Raw genomic sequence first — 17,949 nt, 5'->3', positions numbered from 1 at the left:
CCCACCCCAATGCCCCCCCAGCCCCGCTGCCCCTAATGCCCTCCGGCCCCTCCTGCCCCCCGCCCCGCCCCTCCTGCCCCAACGCCCCGCCCCTCGCCCCGCCTCCCGCCCTCCGCATTCCACTCTCCCGACGTCACCGCCTACGCAACCCTCGCCGACTTTCGAACCGGCCAATCGGAATCGAGGCGGGGCGGCGAGGGCGTGGCGGGCGGGCAGGGCGTGGCTGGCGGGGCAGCGTAGTCCCGGAGGGGCGGGGGAAAAGGCGGTGCCCCGCCCATCACGCCCCGCCCCCGCAAGAGGCCCCGCCCCCTCCCGGGTATATGAGGGGGGGGCCCCCGCCCGGTGCCCCTCGCCTCCCTCATCAGCGGCTCCGTAACGGTTCGGGCAGTGAGCGGCCATGGTGAGGGCCGGGGCCGTGGGGACACCGCGCCGTGGGGACACCGCCCCGTGGGCCGGGGGAGTGTGGGACCCCCCCGGGCAGCGCGTGGGGCTGAGGGGTAGGGGGGGTGGCGGGTCCCCCCGTGTCCAGGGCAGCTCGTGGGGCTGCAATCCAGAGGGGTGAAGGCTCCTCGCGTGTCCGGGACACCCCGTGGGGTTGGGGCTGCCCGAGCACTTGCACGCCCTCGGGCAGGGCCTGAGGTGGGGGGGGGGACACACACGCGGGGCCCCGTGTCACCCCGGTGTGGGGGGCTGGAGCCGTGCCGATCCCCCCCCCCCCGGGCTCCTTGCTCCTCCGGGTGAGGCCACGCCGGGGTGCACTGCGTGGCCCGGACTCCCACGCAGGTCCCGGGTACGTCCCCACAGCCCCCCCGGCCGCCCCTGGAGCTCCCCGAGCCAGGAGGGGAACCTGCCCCGAGGGGGGCGTGGGGGAGCCGGGGGGAGCCCGCTGCCGCCCTCTCCCTGGGGACAGGGAGCACGGGTGGGATGAGTCACGGCAGCGTGGGGCGATGGCGGGGGCAGCCCCTGCTCTCCCCCCGGCCCGGGCACCACCAGCAGCGGCCGGGACGGGGGAAACTCCTCCCGGGCCCCGGGGTTTGGTCGTGCCCCGAGTGGAGCCGGCTGCCGGCCGGGCGCCCATCCCCGTGGGTCAGGGCTGGCGCTGACGGGGAAGGGCGGGGGCCGGGTTGTGCAAGCGCCGGCGGAGGAAGGTGGGATTCCCCCTTCCGTGGGTCCCGGGGGGGGCACCCGAACCGGGAGGGGTGACGGGCAGCCCTGCGGGAGGGCACCGAGGTTGTCCCTGTCCCGGTGGAGGGGGCTGGGAATGGAGGGGACTGGGAGTAACCCCGGGGAACCCCAACTCCTGGCTCTGGGGTAGTGGGGGGTGAACGGCTCCAACCGGTGTTAGGGTGGGGGTGCCCCCAGCTGAGCCCGAGCCCCCCCTGTGCCCCCCCAGCGCGAGTGCATCTCCATCCACGTGGGCCAAGCGGGCGTGCAGATCGGCAACGCCTGCTGGGAGCTGTACTGCCTGGAGCACGGCATCCAGCCCGACGGGCAGATGCCCAGCGACAAGACCATCGGCGGGGGGGACGACTCCTTCAACACCTTCTTCAGCGAGACGGGGGCCGGCAAGCACGTGCCGCGGGCCGTCTTCGTGGACCTGGAGCCCACGGTGATCGGTGAGCGCGGGGGGCCGTGGGGCTGCGGGGTGGCCGGTGCGAAGGGGGTGCCCGGTGTTAGTGGGGTGCGGGCGCTAACGGGGCGGGCGGGCTCTCCCCGCAGACGAGGTGCGCACGGGGACGTACCGGCAGCTCTTCCACCCCGAGCAGCTGATCACGGGCAAGGAGGATGCGGCCAACAACTACGCCCGTGGGCACTACACCATCGGGAAGGAGATCATCGACCTGGTCCTCGACCGCATCCGCAAGCTGGTGAGCATCCCATGGGGTGTGACAGGGTGGGTCCGTCCCCAGGGGGTGGCTGGGTCCCCGGGGGGGGGGGGGGGGTGATCAGCAGCTCCTTCTTGCCCTGTCAGCACTTTGGGACAGAAGGTGGGGCTGCCCCGGGAGGACCTGCTGCCCCAGGGTGTGGGTGACAGGTCTGGGCCGTCCCCAGTGCCCACATGGGACATACCTGCCCCAGGGCCAGCGCGGCCCTGTCCCAGCCCGGTGCCAAGCCCGGCTGCGGGGAGGAGGATGGGAAGCCCCATGCCTGGGGCAGGGGGGGGGCTGCGCAGCCCTGGTTTGGGTGCCGGTGCAGCACTGGTTTGACTGGTGTGGCTGCCCGAGCTCTTTGAACCTCTGGTTCCCACGGTGGGGCTGGCGCCGGGCTGGGACCGGGCTGGCCGGACCTGCTGTGCCGCCGGCTCCGCTCGGGGAGCTCCTGGCACATCAAAGGCTGAGCTGGCTGCCCACAGGCTTGCGTGGCTCCTGCTGCACCCAGTCTGGGGAGGACGAGGGTGTGAAGCCATGGCTGACCTGCTCCGGACCCCGCTGGGGACTGTCCCAGAGGAAGGAGCAACTTCTGCTGCTGCCCGGACCAAACATGCCCCCCCTTGTCTCCCCTCTTCCAGGCTGACCAGTGCACGGGGCTGCAGGGCTTCCTGGTCTTCCACAGCTTCGGGGGCGGCACCGGCTCCGGCTTCACCTCCCTGCTCATGGAGCGCCTCTCCGTCGACTACGGCAAGAAGTCCAAGCTGGAGTTCTCCATCTACCCGGCCCCGCAGGTCTCCACGGCCGTGGTGGAGCCCTACAACTCCATCCTCACCACCCACACCACCCTGGAGCACTCCGACTGCGCCTTCATGGTGGACAACGAGGCCATCTACGACATCTGCCGCCGCAACCTGGACATCGAGAGGCCCACCTACACCAACCTCAACCGCCTCATCAGCCAGATCGTGTCCTCCATCACGGCCTCCCTGCGCTTCGATGGGGCCCTGAACGTCGACCTGACGGAGTTCCAGACCAACCTGGTGCCGTACCCCCGCATCCACTTCCCGCTGGCCACCTACGCCCCCGTCATCTCGGCCGAGAAGGCTTACCACGAGCAGCTGACAGTGGCGGAGATCACCAACGCCTGCTTTGAGCCGGCCAACCAGATGGTGAAATGCGACCCACGGCACGGCAAGTACATGGCGTGCTGCCTGCTGTACCGCGGGGACGTGGTGCCCAAGGATGTCAACGCCGCCATCGCCACCATCAAGACCAAGCGCAGCATCCAGTTTGTGGACTGGTGCCCCACTGGTTTCAAGGTGGGCATCAACTACCAGCCGCCCACGGTGGTGCCCGGGGGGGACCTGGCCAAGGTGCAGCGCGCCGTGTGCATGCTGAGCAACACCACGGCCATCGCCGAGGCCTGGGCCCGCCTGGACCACAAGTTTGACCTGATGTACGCCAAGCGGGCGTTCGTGCACTGGTACGTGGGGGAGGGCATGGAGGAGGGGGAGTTCTCGGAGGCCCGAGAGGACATGGCCGCCCTGGAGAAGGATTACGAGGAGGTGGGGGCCGACAGCGTGGAGGGCGAGGAGGAGGGGGAGGAATACTAGTGCCTTGTCTCTTCTGCCGGTTACACTGTGGTGCTGTTCATTAAAATTGCTCTTTCCAGTCTTGCCTCGTTTATTGTCCCAGCACAATCCGCCTCGCGGTGACCTGGGGGGACGTCCCTGGGGGGGGGGGGTCCTGGCTGAGCTGGCCTGGGCTGGCTGCCTGGCCCTGCTGCCAGCTGGCAGAGGGGCTGGGCTGGGGGGGGCTGCGTCCTTGGCTGGGTCCTGTGCTGCGAGTTTGCTACGCCCCGCTGGCCTGCCTGTACTGGGGGGGGGGTTCATGCCCCCCCTATTGTCCCCAGGGCTCCTTGTCACATGGATGGGTCCCCAGGTGGGGTGAGGACCCCTGGGAACAGCCCCCCCGCTGGCTGGGGTGCCCTTCCCGTGCCAGGGCCGTCCTCGCCTGCCCCAGCAGCTGCCCTCCGGCCCTGGCACGCGGGCAGGATGCGGCCCTGGGCAGGGCTGGTGCGGACGGGCTCTACGTGGTGTCGTGCTGCTCCTGGCACGGAGCTGGGCTCTGCGCAGTGCTCTGCGGAGCTGGGGGGGGTCCTGGGTGGGAGGGACCCCCCCCTGCAGCCTCTGGGCAGGGCACTGACCCCTTCCCATAAGCACCACCCTCGCGGAGGGGGGGGTGGGGGGGCTGAGCCCGTTGTCCAGCGCTGCCCCTGCACATGGCGGCTCTGGTAGAGCCGAGTCACGGCTGTCCCTCCAAAATGGGGGGGGGGACACATGACAGGGCCCCTCTCCCTGGGTGCTGGGATGGGCAGGGCCTGTATTGTGTGCTCCGAGGGGCTGAGCACCCCGGGCAGGATGGGACCCAGCTGTGATGGGGGCTCTGCTGAGGGGTCGAGGATGGGGCCCACCCTGCAGCCCCCAGCCCCTCTCTACATGCCAGTGGGGGGGTCTGCACCCCCCCTCTCCCCATGCTGCTTGGAGGCGGACCACATAACCCCCCGGTACTGCCCTGCACCCCACGGGGTCCCCCAGCGCCTCTCCTGCACCCTGGCAGGGGGACACCCGCTGCTGCCCGGCCCCTCTCCCTCTGCCCGAGTGGGGGTCTGTGTCCCCGGGGTACCCCCGGCCCCTCTCCCCACCACTTCTCTGCCTGCACCCCCGAGGGGGGACCCTACAGTCCCCCACCCTGCATCCCGAGGGGGGGCCCTGCAGCCCCCCATCCCGCAGCCCCCTGCCCTGCATCCCGAGTGGGGTCCCCGGCCACCCCCGAGGGGGAACGCCGGCAGCCCCCTGCCCCGCAGCTCCTGTCCCGCATCCCGAGGGGTGTCCCCGGCCACTCCCGGCCCCCGAGAGGACACCCGCAGCCCCGGTCCTCCCCCGACCGGGAGACCCCTCCCCTCAAGCCCGCACCCCCGGGTCCCCCCGGCGGGGCGGAGCCGCCGCCCGCTATAAACAGCCGGTACCGCCGGCCGCCGCCCTCCCGGTACCGCCATGAGCCGTAGCAGCCGCGCCCCCCTCCCGCGCCGCGCCCTCGGGGCGCCGCCGCCCCTCACCGTGGCTCCGGGGCGGCTGGCGGCGGCGGCGGCGGCGCGGGACGCGGAGCGGGAGGAACTGGCGGCGCTGAACGATCGCTTCGCCGCTTTCCTGGAGCGGGTGCGGGCGCTGGAGCGGCAGAACGGGGCCCTGCGAGCCGCCCTGGGCCGCGCCGCCGCCGCCACCGCGCCCCGCGCCGCCGGGCTGGTGCAGGGGGAGCTGCGGGGGCTGCGGGAGCGGCTGCGGTGCCTCGGCCGGGACCGCGACCGGCTCCAGGCCGAGCGAGACGGGCTGGCCGCCGACCTGGCGGCCCTGCGGCAGCGGTGGGTGGGCGGCGGGAGCGGGGGATGCGCCGGGATGGGGGCGCAGGGGATGCGGGGTGCGCCGGGGTGGGGATGGGGAGTGCACCGGGGGACGCTGGGGTGACGGGGACCGGGGATGCACCGGGACGGGGGGCAGGGGGATGCGGGGTGCACCGCGGGATGCGCCGGCGTGGGGACCGGGGGTGCGCCGGGATGGGGGATGCGCCGGGGTGGGGATGGGGAGTGCACCGGGGGACGCTGGGGTGACGGGGACCGGGGGATGCACCGGAGAGGGACCGGCCGTGGATGGGATGGGAACCGGGGGATGCACCGGGCTGGGGACAGGGGTTGCACTGGGCGGTGTGGGGTTGACAGGGACCGGGGGACGCACCGGGGAACGCTGGGGTGGTGGAGACGGGATGGGGATGCACCGGGATGGGGGATGCCCTGGGGAGGGAGCGGGGCGGGGGTGGGGGAGGCACCGGGGACGTTGGGGAGGGGCCCGGGGGATGCCCCGGGTGCACTGGGGAGGGGGCCGGGGATGCGCCCGGCAGACGCTGGAGAAAGCACCGGGGATGGACGGGGGGGCGCTGGGAGGGGCGGGGCGCTGGGGAGGGACCCGGGTGGGGACTGGGAGGGACTGGGAGAGCCGGGCTCTGCGGAAGGGCGGGGCACTGGGAGGGGCATGGCGGGGTGGGGGCTACTGGGAGCCGACTGGGACGAGCGCTGGGGGGAGATGGGGCCGGGGCAGGGCTGGACCCTCCAGGGCGGAGCGTGTCCCGGTGAGGGGCCCTGGGGGGCTGCAGTGGGGTCCCGGCCCTGCCCCGGGGCGGTGTGACAGGGCCCGGGTGGGGTCCCCCAGGATCTGGGGGTCCTGCGGGAGGGGTTGGCCCTGCCCTGGCTGTGCAGGGACAGGGACACCCCAGGGCTGCCCTTTCCCGGGGCTGGGGCCAGCCCAGGCCCTCGGGGGCTGCGAGGGGGGGGTGGCTCAGGCCTGGGGGGCTCCTCCTCCTCCACCCGTGTGCCTGCAGCGTGTCGGGGGCTGCAGCAGGGCACACCCCTTCTCACCCCTGTTCTCCCCAGGCTGGAGGACGAGACGCAGAAGCGGGAGGATGCAGAGAAGAACCTGGTGCTGTTCCGCAAGGTGAGGGGGCTGGGGGGCCCGACCCCCCGTGCAGTGCCCGTTCCCCCCACCCCCCGTGCGGTGCACGCCGGTGATGCCCCTGCCCTATGCACGGCCCCGACCCGGCTGCCCACACGTGCAAAGGCCCCGGCGATGCCCCGTGCACCAGGCGCTCCCCATCCCGCACCGCTCCAGGGGGGACCCGGGGGGGTCCCGTCTCCTCCACGCTGCCCCACAGCTCGGCCCGGCCTCTCCCCGCAGGACGTGGACGATGCCACGCTGTCCCGCCTGGAGCTGGAGCGCAAGGTCGAGCTGCTGATGGACGAGATTGGCTTCCTCAAGAAGCTGCATGAGGAGGTGGGGGGCCAAGGCCGGGTGGGAGGGAGCGGGTCGGGTCCGTGTGCCGCGGCGTGACGGCCCGTGTGCCCACGCAGGAGCTGCGGGACCTGGAGGGGAGCGCCCCGAGTCCGGCGGCGCTGGCGGAGGTGGAGGTCTGCAAGCCGGATCTGACGGCCGCGCTGCGGGACATCCGCACCCAGTACGAGAGCATCGCCGTGAAGAACCTGCAGGAAGCCGAGGAGTGGTACAAGTCGAAGGTATCCGGGGCTGGGGGGGCCGTGGGGGGGCTGGGGCGTCCCGGCATCCCTGACTCCCCCGGCCCCCGCAGTTCGCCGACCTCTCGGACGCAGCCAACCGCAACCACGAGGCGCTGCGGCTGGCCAAGCAGGAGATGAACGAGTCCCGGCGGCAGATCCAGAGCCTCACCTGCGAGGTGGATGGGCTGAAGGGCATGGTGAGAGCTGGGGGGGGTGTCCAGGGGGGGTGCAGGCACTGGGCCCCCGCCCCAGCCCCACACGGCCCCTTCTCCCCTCGCAGAACGAGGCGCTGCAGCGGCAGATGCGGGAGATGGAGGACGAGTTTGGGGAGGAGATCGGGAGCTACCAGGACGTGGTGGGGCGGCTGGAGCAGGAGATCCAGCAGATGAAGGAGGAGATGGCGCGGCACCTGCGCGAGTACCAGGACCTGCTCAACGTCAAGATGGCCCTGGACATCGAGATCGCCACGTACCGCAAGCTGCTGGAGGGCGAGGAGAGCCGGTGAGGCTGCTCTGCCCTGCGAGGGGAGGCTGGCACACGCAGCCTGACGTCCCCGTCACTGCCGGGGTGCAGGGTCCGGCCGGGGGACAGGGTCACCCCGGTTGTTACGGGATTTTCTTGCCAGGAGGCAGCTCTGGGCACCGATTCTGTGGGCAAACAGAAAGTTCCCATGGGAGCTTCGTGCTGCCGAGATAAAGGCAAGGCCAGGGGACGGTGGAGGACCTGCCACCGGCTCCTCTCCTGCCACCGGCCCGGCAGACCACGGGCACAGCCTACCGCCGGCCCGGCACAGCTTAACCGTGACGTGGGTCACTGACTCAATGGCGTGGAAGGGTGAGGGTCACCAGCGATGCCCGGGAGCCCCAGACCCCCCCTCACCCCTCTCTCCCCCCCCCAGGATCACCGTCCCCCTGTACCCTGCCGCCTCCTTCAACATGAGGAGCTCAGGTGAGGGGCGGGGGGGCAGGGGTTGGGGCAGACACCCCGATGGGGTGCAGGTGGGTCCCTGTGCCCCTGTCTGGGGTGGCCTCACACCCACCTGCACCCCGGGGGGGCAAAGGGGGGGCTGACGGCCTCTCTGTGCCCCAGTGCTGGAGCCGCAGCCTGCGGAGAGCCCGGCGCGGAGGATGGTGCTCACCAAAACCATCGAGATGAGGGATGGGCAGGTGAGGGCTGGGGGCTGCAGGCGGGGGGGGGGGGGGGCCTGCCTGGGGGGGGCCGACCCCGCCATGGGGCTGACCCCCACCTTCTCCCCCCACAGCAGGTGGTGACGGAGTCGCACAAGGAGCGGGCGGAACCAGGGAAGTGACGGAGAGGACACAACCACGCTGGCCCCCATCCTGTGGTGGCTGGGGGGGGTTTTGCCAGACCCCGCTGTGCCCTTGTGGGGGCCGGGGAGCAGAGGGCGGGGCTGGCTGCCCCCCACCCCATCCCCGCTGCCAGCACCGTGCCGCGATGCTGCGGCACATCCCGGTGCCTTGTGTGTCCCCCCCTCTATTTATTGCTATTTATCGCCTCTTTATTTTTCTCCCTGCCGGAACCTCCGTTGTATTTAACGTTTATCAAACATCTCCCCCCCCCCGGCCCCGGGGGGGTCCCGACTCCCCTCCCGCCGACGGAGGTGGCACCGGCTGTCCCCGGGGTTTGCGGGCTCCGGTGGTCCCCAGGCACTGTCCCCTCCCGGGGTCTCTGCCCTGCCCCTACCCTGCCTTGGCCCCGGCTCCCCCCGGCCCTGGGCCCTCAGGGTGGGCAGGGGTGCAGGGCCTGGCTGGGGGGGGCTCTGGGGGCCGCCCCCCACTGTCCCCATCCTGCTTGAGCGGCAAATAAAGGCTGTGGCGAGGATGGGGCTGCGTCACTCGTGTCGGCTGTGGGCGGGGGGGGGAGCTGGCGGGGGTGCCCGGTATTGCACGAAGCCAGCTGGGGGTGAGGGGCTGCAGGGCTGGGGGGGCCCAGCGCCTCGGGTGGGGGCCGGGCCTGGAGGATGCACCCTGGCCCGGGGGATGCACGCACAGGGTGGGGGCACCCGCTACGGCGCTGCGCAGGAGCCGGCCGGGGATGGTGGGAATGTGGCCTGCAGGTGGGGGCTCAAGGGATGCTGAAGCCCCCCTCCCCCGGCTTTTCCCTGCCCGCTGAGGGCTGGATGACCCCCGCCCCCAGTCCCCCTTGCTGGGGCAGCGGGAGGCACGGAGCTGGAGCTGCCCTTGATGCCGTGCCAGCGCTGCTCAGCGCCAGCCGAAATATGGGGGGTTGACCAGTGTTGCACTGGCCACAGCCCCGACCCCCCCCGCCCAGCCAGCCCCCCCCGCTGACGCGCCCTTCTATCTCCTGCAGCACCGTGCCCACGGGCTGGGGTCCTGCGTGAGGGGTGAAGGCAGGTGAGAGCACCCCACCGTGGGACTCGGGTGTCCGGAGCCCCCCACCGGCAGTGCCCCCTGTAACCGTGACAACCCCCAACTGTGCCCCCCTTTCCCCCCCCGAGAGTGACCTCAGGCCAGACGCAGCCACGCTGACCTCCATCCCTCCCCAGGGGGGGCAGGGGGCAAGCTCTCCCAGGCCCGCAGGGTGCCCACCCGGCATGCCACCTCAGCCCCCCCCAGCCAGGAGCGATCCGGGCGGCACAGGGACCCCCCCAACCCACTCTGGGGGTGCCCAGGCACTGCCACCCTGTTCCCTCCATAGCCAGGAGAGTGGGGCTGCCCCCCCGAGAGCAGCACCCTGGGTGCGTGTGCCCTCCCCTCCTGACTGCTCCCCAACAGCGGGGGGGGCCGTGCCGGCGCTCAGGGCCCCCCTTCTCCCCCTCCCTGCAGGCATCGAGACCTCTGGAGCCACCAGCACCCCCAGCGCTGGCTTCGCCCGCTGTGTGCCTGTCACCCGGCCAGCAGTTTGTATGGGGGGGGCATCCGGATGCCTGGGTCCTCTCCTTGGCTTTGCCCCCCCTCCCAGCCCCGGTCCCACTCTTCCCTCCCACCCCCACAACGCTTTGGGGTGTTCAGCAACCCCCCGAAATTCTTCCGCATGCCTGTCCCCTGCAGCCATGGGGCGGCTGCCCAGCAGGTAGGTGACAGCTCGGGGGTCCCGGGGGGGTCCAGGTCCAACCCCCCCACTGGTGGTGGTGTCACCTCCAGACCCTCCTGCCGTGGAAAGCGACCCCGTCCCTCCGGCCCTGAGCCTGCTGACACCGAGGATGCGGCCATGCCCCGGGTGAGTGCCGGGGGATGCGGAGCCCTTCTGGGCCCCCTGTCCCCCCCCAAGGGCTCAGGGGAGTGGGGGGCCCCTGCCTGCCCTGGCTGTGGGGACTCCCCCCAGGAGAAGAGCGTGGTGCAAGACTTTAGGGGGACAAGGGCCAGTGGGACCCCGAGGTGGTGGCACCGGCTCTTCCCCGTGTCTCCCCAGGCACCCGCGGTGCTGAGGGGGGTCTCTTGGGGCTGGGGGTGACCCTGGGGCCGGGGGTCCCTCAGGATGGCGGAGGGGGAAATCCTGGGGTCAGGGAGGGAGCCTGGGAGTGGGGCTGGGGGACATTTGGGGACAGGGGTGTTTCTCGGGAGGCTGGGGACACCATGTGGGAGTCGAGATTGGGGGGGGGGGGTGACCCTGGGGAGGTGGGGGGCACCCTGAGGAGGTGGGGGGCACCGCGGGGAGGAGGGATCCCACCCCCTCCCCAGCCACAGCCGCCCCCGGGGGCAGCCAGGACCCTGACCCACTGGGGGACCAGAATGGGGACGATGGGGACGCACCCACGGACACGCCACAGATAATAAAATAGTTTATGCTGCACCTTGTTGTAGGGTCTCCGGGGTTCCGTGGGCCCTGGGGGGGCGAGCCCCCACCCCTGCCAGCCCTTCCCGGGGGTCCCCAGGCTGCCGGCCCCCCCCCCCCCAGCCGGCGGGAGCCGTGTCCTCCCGGCCATTGGCCACGCGGTGGCAGCACCGGCCCACGGCCACGCAGGGACAGGGCTGGGGACAGGACCGGGGGACGCCTGCGCCCCGCCGGGGTCTGCAGGGCTCGGGCAGGGGGGACCCGGCGTCCTGCGGCTCCGCTCCCCCCCCCGGGGACCCCAAACACCCCCGGGGCCGGTGATGTCCCCCGCGTGTCCCCAGGACGGGGGTGGCCCGTGCCCCTGCACACCCGTGTGCGTCGCTGTCCCTGTCCCCGCCGGCAGCCGGCACGGAGGGAAGGTGACAATGAGGGTCCCCGCCCTCGTTGGGGACCCCGATGGTGACAACGAGGACCCGGAGCTCGTCCCCGCTGCGGGGACAGGGAACAGGCGGGGCCAGCACCAAGGAGCGATGGCGGCCCAGCCCCCTCCCTGGGGGTCCCCTCCCCCCTGTCCCCAGGGGTCCCCTCTGTCCCCCCCCGGGAGGCGAAGGCAGCAGCTGCACATCCGAACCCAGAGCGTTTTATTGGGGGGAGCACGGAGCCCAACGATCGGCCGCGGGGACGGGGGACAGGGGGTGCCCCGGGGCTGGGGACACCACCGGGACACCCCGACGCCCTTGGGGGTGCTGGCATGCGGGGGGGGCGGGGGTGCAGTGGGGGGGGTGGTGATTGTGGGTGGGGGGGTTGTGGTGCGTGTGCATGGGGCGGCGGGGGGCACGTGTGTCCTCACGGGCGTCTCATCGCGCCCAGCGCTATCGTGGGGGACGGCCACAGCAGCGGGAGCCAGGATCGTCCCCCTCGCCCCCGCAGCCCCCTCCCCGCGCTGGCCGGGGGGCTCAGTCGGGGTAGATGATGAAGCCGGAGAAGGTGCTGTACTTGTTGGTGTTGCCACCGTGGACTTTGCCGCCGTCCAGCTTGACGAAGACCTCGTCGCCCACGTCCAGGTGCAGGATGACGCTGTTGCTGGCGTAGTCGTAGTTCTGGTCCGCGTCCTGCGCGATGGCGCTGGCCCGCACCTGGGGGGCACGGCCGTCAGGGACCCCCACCCCGGCACGCCGTCCCCTGGGGGAGCTTGGGAGCGGGGTGTGGGGCTGGGGATGGGGGGGGCTGAGCTGCTCTGGACCCCCCCAGCCCGCTCAGCCCCTCTGTCCATCACCGCTCAAGGTCACGCCGCCCGTCTGCGGCAGAACGGGGCGAGGGAGCCGGCATCCCCCCCGCTCCGACTGTTGCCGGCTGGCAGTGGTGACAGGAGGGGACAGGGACAGAGCCCCTTCACACCCTGGGGTCCCCCAGGATAGGGCCACCCCCCCACACCCACGGCAGGCTGTCGGAGCCGGGTCTCACCGTCGGTGCTCGGACCTGAGGACCTGCTGGTGACCGGATCCGGAGAGCCCCAGTGCCTGGGACCCTGCGGGTGCCCGGGGCCCTCCCCTGCCCCACGCTCCTGCACTGCACCGGGGACCGAGGACGCCCCAGGGGGGCAGGGGCAGCTCCTGGGGGGACGGCGGAGCCGGCATCGACCACGCTGGATCGATCCTCATTTCTCCCATAATAAATGGGAAGCGTCCGGGGCGAGGCGGTGCAGGAGCTGCCGGCCGGGCTGCGCCTCCGCGAACAAAGGGACCAGCCGGGGGGCACAGCCCCTACACCCCCCCCCGTGCTGGTGGCTGTCCTAGCCGGGGGCACAGCCGGTTGTCCCCAGTGATGGTGGCTGTCCCAGCCAGCCCCAACAGACCCCGCTCCCCGCCAGCTCCGAGCCCAGTGCTCCCGGGGGACGGTGTCCCCCCTGTCCCTGCGGCAGGAGCCTCAGGGATGGAGGTTCTGTGTCCCCAAGGCTGAGGTGATGGCGGGTGGTGGGGATGGGTGCGGGGTGGCTCCCCCAGTCAGCCCCTCCATGGTCGCAGAGGAGGAACGGGATGAGGGGAGATGGGGATGGGGGTACTGGGGTGGGGGGAGCAGGGATGGGGAATCAGGGATGGGGGAAAATGGGATGGAGGAAGAGGGATGGGGAGAAGAGGATGGGAAGAAGGATGGGGAGAAGAGGTGGGGGAATTGGATGGGGGAAATGGAATGTGGGGCCTGGGGTGGGGGAACTGGGGATGGGGGATCAGGAATGGGGGGGACCAGGATGGGGGGACTGAGATTAAGGGAAACCAGAACGGGAAAACCCGGATGGGAGGAAACCAGATGGGAAAACCAAGATAGGGGAAGCGGGATGGGGAAACTGGGATGGGGAGAGCAGGCGGGGGGAGCTGGGATGGGGCTCCAGGCGGGGGCAGCAGGCGGGGGCAGCAGGCAGGGGCAGCAGGCAGGGGCAGCAGGCAGGGGGGGCAGGCAGGGGGAGCGGGGCTGGAGGAGCCAAGTGGAGACACCCAGAGAAACGGGGCCGCAGGAGCTGGGCTGGAACAGGGCGAGGGACCGGCTGGGGAGAGCGGCGTGGGGGGGAGCGGCGCAGGGGGCAGCGGGGATACCGGGAGGAGCCGTTATGGGGGTGCTGGCGGCGGTGCCGGTGCCGGCCCATACCTGCCCGTTCTTCATGAGGTCGGCCCACATGCTGGTACCGTCGCCGCCGCGCATGAGGACGTGGTAGGTGAAGAAGTAGATGCCGGGCAGGGGGCAGGTGAACTTCCCACTCGAGGGTTCGTAGTAGTTGCCCACGTTGGTGACCACGTCGTCGAAGCGCAGCACCTCGTAGCCCTCGTGGGGCTTCCGCAGCCCCGCGTAGAAAGCGATCTTGGGGCTGTAGAAGGAGGGGATGTACCCCCCGGGACCCGGCCCCGGTGGCCCCGGTGGCCCCGGCCGGCCTGGCTCGCCCGGCGGCCCCCGCGGTCCCGGTGGTCCAGGGGGGCCCCGCACGCCGGCGCGGCCCTTGCGCCCCGGCTCACCCTTGGCACCGGGCAGGAAGGGCGGTGGGGAGGCGGCGGGCAGCTCGGGGCCGGGGTAGGGGTCGCAGACCATGCGGCAGCTGCCCAGCATCTCGTAGTGCGCGGCCGCCTTGGAGCTGTGCACCAGCAGCGGAATGGCCACCAGCAGCACCAGCACCATGGCCACGCCGATGGCCACCCCGGCCACCCGCTTCCTGCGGCTCAGCCGGGAGGCGGCCAGCGCCAGCAGGTCCTCCTCGCCCTTGGGCGCGATGGTGGTGCCGGGGGTCGGACGGCACCCGGCCGCCCACTGAGCCTCACGCCCCGGTGGGGACCGGGCTGGGAGCGGGGACGGGGTGGGACGGGGCTGCAGCCGGCAGCGGGGCTGGGGCTGGGGACGAGGATGAGGATGGGGACGGGGATGGTCACAGCAGCAGGGCTGGGGCTGGAGCTGGCAGCAGGGCTGGGAGCGGGGCCGGGAGCAGGGCTGGGGACAGCAGCGGGGCTGGAGCTGGGGACAGGGACGGGGACGGGGACAGGGACGGTGGCGGCAGCAGGGCTGGGGCGGGCGAGGGGAGCGGGGCTGGGGCCGAGGATGGGACCGGGAGCGGGGCCGGGGCCGGAGCCGGAGCCGGAGCCGGAGCCGGGAGCGGAGCTGCGGATGGAGCTGGGACTTGCGCTGGTGAAGGGGACGAGAGCGGAGCCGACGATGGAACCGGGAGCGGAGCCGGGACCCGAGACGGCGGCGGAGCCGGGAGCAGAGCCGGGGAAGGGGCTGAGACCGGAGCCGGGCACGGAGTCGAGACCGCAGCAGCCAGGACCGGAGCCGATGATGCAACCAGGACCGGAGCCGGTGTTGGAGCTGGTGATGTAACCGGACCCGGGACCGGAGCCGGGACCGGAGCCGGGATGGAGCCACCGCGACGCGCGGGGCAACTTCTCGCCAAGTTGCCCGGCAGCGGCCCCCCCCCGGGAGCGGCCCCCCCCTCCCCCGGGAGCGGCACCCGAGCGGCCCCGCCGCTGCCCCGCGCCGCGCTCTCCCCGGTGCGCACCGGCGGGGACGGGGACGGGGACGGGGACGGGGACGGGGACGGGGACGGGCAGCGCCGCCCGGGGCGGTTCTCCCGGAGCCGCCCCCGCGCCCCGCTCGGGGTCCCCGGGGACGCGCGGCCCCCGGCCCGCGGCGGGGCCCCCCGGTCCCGTCCGCCCCCCCCCGCCGGTGCCCGCCGGTACCTGCCGCCCGCCGCGCCGGGAGCCACGTGCCGGGGCCGCCGCCCGCACCGCGCCGCGCCCGCAGCCCGCTCCGCCCGCCCCGCGCGACGGCACCGGGCACGGCGGGGGCGGGGGGGGCTGGGGGGGAGGGACGGGAGCGCGGGGGGGTGCACGGGGGGGAGGGGGAGGGTGTGCGGGGTTGCGGTGGGTGCACGGGGGGCCCACGGGGGAACGTGAGTGTGCAAAGGGGGTGCCCGTGAGTGCGCAAGGGGGTGAGCGTGCAAGGGTGGCTGCGCGCGGGGGTGCGGGGCTGTGTGTGTGCAAGGGGGGTGTGGGGGTGCTGGGTGCACGGGTGGGGGTGGGGGGTGTGCAGGGCTGCGTGTGTCTGTGCGTGGGGGTGTGCGTGTGTGCGCAGGGTGCGGGGGTGAGCGCAGGGGTGGGTGTGCGCGTGCAACGGGGGTGCGTGTGCAGGGCTCAGCGCGTGTGCGCAGGGCGCGTGTGTGTGCAAGGGGGCGTGCGTGGGGGGTGCTGGGTGCACGGGGGGGGTGTGCGCGTGTAAGGCGGGTTCGGGGGTGTGAGCGCGGCCACGCGTGGCAGGGGGGGTGCAGGGGGTGCAGGCAGCCCCGTGGGGCTCAGCCCCACGCAGGGGCCGGGCGGGCTGGCGGCCGCAGGCCTGGTTTTGGGGGACCCTCCCCAGGGCTCACCCCGAGTGAGCCGGGGGGGGGGGGGGGGCTCTGCCGGGGCGCGGGGTCCCTTCGCAGCCCCAGCACGGGGACAGAGCCACCGTCCCCAGGGGACTCTGGTCCCCCGGCTGCCATCGAGGGGCCCACGCGGCCGGTGCTGCTGGAGGGCTCCGGATCTGGCCCCGGCGGCTCCCAGCGCCACGGCGGAGCTGGTGCTGGGGGAGCTGATTTACGGCTGCTCTTTTCAAATCTTGCCTGAATTTGCTCCGTTATGCAAAACGCGGTCTTGCCCTCCGCGCTCCTGGGAGAGGAGCCGCTTCCCCCGCCGCCGCCGGCCCCTCGCCTCCGGCTTCCCGGCGATTTGGAAAAGATCACGGAAAAGAGGCGAAACCGGGCGAGAGCCGCCGGCTGCCCGCACCGGGGAGATCCCGGTCCCTGCGAGGGGGAGCGTGGGGCGAGGGGGTCCGCCTGCCCGGGGCCGCTGGGGTGAGGACAGGCCCACGGGGGGCTTTACACACGCGTGTCTGTGTGCGGGGGCCCACGCGTGTCCGTGCGGCGTCAGCGGCTTGCCTTCCACGTCCGTGCGTGTGCAGGGGTGCAAGCTGGGGGGGGGGGGGTGCGTGCGTGTGTACGCCGTGTGCATGCTGTGCGCGTGCATGTGCATGCTCGGTGCACGTGTGTGCACGCTCGGTGCATGTGTGTGCATCTGTGTGCATGCTGTGTGCGTGCGTGTGCACGCTTGGTGCATGTGTGTGCACGCTCAGTGCGTGTGTGTGCATGTGTGTGCATGCTCGGTGCACGTGTGTGCACGCTCGGTGCATGTGTGTGCATCTGTGTGCATGCTGTGTGCGTGCGTGCGCATGCTTGGTGCATGTGTGTGCACGCTCATGCTGTGTGTGCACGTGTGTGCATGCTGTGTGCGCGTGTGCATCCTCAGTGCACGTGCGTGCACGCTCGGTGCGTGTGTGTGCACGTGTGTGCATGCTGTGCGTGTGTGCGCACGCCGCGTGCGTGCGTGCGCACGTGTGTGCGTGCTCTGTGCACGCCGTGTGCGTGTGTGCGCATCTGTGTGCATGCTCTGCGCACGTGTGTGCGTGCTCGCTGCATGCGTGTGCATGCGTGTGCATGCTGCATGTGCGTGCGTATGGCTGCCGGGGCGCGGGGGGGGCGCACGGGGGAGATGCTCCCACCGTAGCGACCGCGTGTGTAATTTATCCGTAGAGTTTTGAAATTTGCAGGCCTGGCCAGCTCCCTCCAAAGGGCGGCGATCAATCAGACGGGATATTGGATGGATTTATGGGCCCTTTATGCAGGAGGATCAATGCAATCCTGAAAAACCCGGCAATGTTTGTGCAACAAATTACGGCGGTCGGAGCATCTTCCCCGCTCACCCCAGCGGGGACGGGGACGGGGTCCAGGCGCCATCGATGCCACCCGTGCTGCTCCTCGGGGACGGGGACGCCGGAGTGCCACTGCCGCCACCGCCACCCCCTCCGTCGCCTGATCCTAATGAGCAGCAACAGCGAATTAATTAGCCAGGCTGCGAGGGGAAGCCCGAGTGCTAATTAGCAGGCACCGAAGGGCTGGTGGGGAGCGGGTGCCCAGGCCTTGGCCATGGGGACACGAGGGGACGCCGGGGGTCCTGGCCGCCCCCCAGCCCTGCCGGCAGCGGGGCCGGGGGGGGAGCCGAGGCTGGGGGTAAAAATAGCAGCGGCGGCGAGAAAGGTCAGCGCCGGCGAGAGCAGCCGTGGGGAGATGGGAGGGATGGGGGGGTCAGGGCCGGATTCTGCCCCCGGCACCCGGGCCGGGCCTGGCTCCCGCGCCCAGCTGCCGCGGGGGGTGGCCGGGCCTGGGGGGGGGCTCGGCCCCGTCCATGGGGGCTGCAGGCCCAAGGCCAGGGCTGAGCCCCCCCACCAGCACTGGGCGGGTGCCAGCAGCCGTGACAGGGATGTCCCCAGTCCCTCGTGGCTCCCGGCGCCGAGCCGTGCCTCGGTTTCCCCATCCAGGCTGCTCTCGCTGCCCCCAAGCAGGACCTGGGACGACGCTGTGGGCCACCCCGATGGGGACGGATATGTCCCCGACCGCAGAGCCAGCAGCTCCAAGGCCAGAGCCGAGAGCTGAGCCTGGCGTGAGACACAGGGGCTGGAGGCAGCCGGCAGAGCCGCGGTGCCGGGGCGCAGAGCATGAATAAATGCATAACGCCGCGGCCCCACGTCCCCACCGTCCCCCCGTGGCAGCCAGCGGGGCCGGCAGCACCAGCACGGGGAGGGGGGCTTCGGTGCAGTCGTCCGGCGACTCCACGTTCGCCATCTGCCTCCGCAGCC

At 72.4% G+C, this 17,949-nt stretch overlaps 3 protein-coding genes across 3 annotated transcripts; 2 read left to right on the top strand and 1 right to left on the bottom strand.

The window, feature by feature from the left end:
* Window positions 1-269: 269 nt before the first annotated feature.
* LOC140644487 (tubulin alpha-1C chain) lies at window positions 270-3,542 on the top strand. Its single transcript, XM_072847358.1, has 4 exons — window positions 270-400; window positions 1,394-1,616; window positions 1,720-1,868; window positions 2,510-3,542. Exons 1-4 carry the CDS (start codon window positions 398-400, stop codon window positions 3,482-3,484), a joined length of 1,350 nt encoding a protein of 449 aa, XP_072703459.1. The 5' UTR covers window positions 270-397; the 3' UTR covers window positions 3,485-3,542.
* A 1,385-nt stretch (window positions 3,543-4,927) lies between these two features.
* PRPH (peripherin) lies at window positions 4,928-8,833 on the top strand. Its single transcript, XM_072847075.1, has 9 exons — window positions 4,928-5,292; window positions 6,355-6,415; window positions 6,656-6,751; window positions 6,829-6,990; window positions 7,062-7,187; window positions 7,271-7,491; window positions 7,889-7,938; window positions 8,080-8,156; window positions 8,252-8,833. Exons 1-9 carry the CDS (start codon window positions 4,928-4,930, stop codon window positions 8,297-8,299), a joined length of 1,206 nt encoding a protein of 401 aa, XP_072703176.1. The 3' UTR covers window positions 8,300-8,833.
* Window positions 8,834-11,552: 2,719 nt separating this feature from the next.
* Window positions 11,553-13,914, bottom strand: C1QL4 (complement C1q like 4). The gene is made up of 2 exons (XM_072847351.1): window positions 13,390-13,914; window positions 11,553-11,882 (listed from the first exon to the last, which is right to left on the bottom strand). Exons 1-2 carry the CDS (start codon window positions 13,909-13,911, stop codon window positions 11,703-11,705), a joined length of 702 nt encoding a protein of 233 aa, XP_072703452.1. The 5' UTR covers window positions 13,912-13,914; the 3' UTR covers window positions 11,553-11,702.
* Window positions 13,915-17,949: the final 4,035 nt, after the last annotated feature.

The sequence above is a fragment of the Ciconia boyciana genome, chromosome 27 (assembly GCF_034638445.1).
Source record: "Ciconia boyciana chromosome 27, ASM3463844v1, whole genome shotgun sequence".
NCBI lineage: Eukaryota > Metazoa > Chordata > Aves > Ciconiiformes > Ciconiidae > Ciconia > Ciconia boyciana.
This window is presented reverse-complemented; position numbering and strand designations above follow the sequence as displayed.

Coding starts and splice junctions, on each gene's coding strand:
- LOC140644487 (XM_072847358.1), top strand. Junction 1,617..1,719: donor CCTGGAGCCCACGGTGATCG/GTGAGCGCGGGG, acceptor CTCTCCCCGCAG/ACGAGGTGCGCACGGGGACG. Junction 1,869..2,509: donor TCGACCGCATCCGCAAGCTG/GTGAGCATCCCA, acceptor CCCCTCTTCCAG/GCTGACCAGTGCACGGGGCT.
- C1QL4 (XM_072847351.1), bottom strand. CDS start 13,911: ATGGTGCTGGTGCTGCTGGTGGCCATTCCGCTGCTGGTGCACAGCTCC. Junction 11,883..13,389: donor ACCTCATGAAGAACGGGCAG/GTATGGGCCGGC, acceptor CGTGCCCCCCAG/GTGCGGGCCAGCGCCATCGC.
- PRPH (XM_072847075.1), top strand. CDS start 4,928: ATGAGCCGTAGCAGCCGCGCCCCCCTCCCGCGCCGCGCCCTCGGGGCG. Junction 6,752..6,828: donor TCAAGAAGCTGCATGAGGAG/GTGGGGGGCCAA, acceptor GTGCCCACGCAG/GAGCTGCGGGACCTGGAGGG. Junction 6,991..7,061: donor AGGAGTGGTACAAGTCGAAG/GTATCCGGGGCT, acceptor CGGCCCCCGCAG/TTCGCCGACCTCTCGGACGC.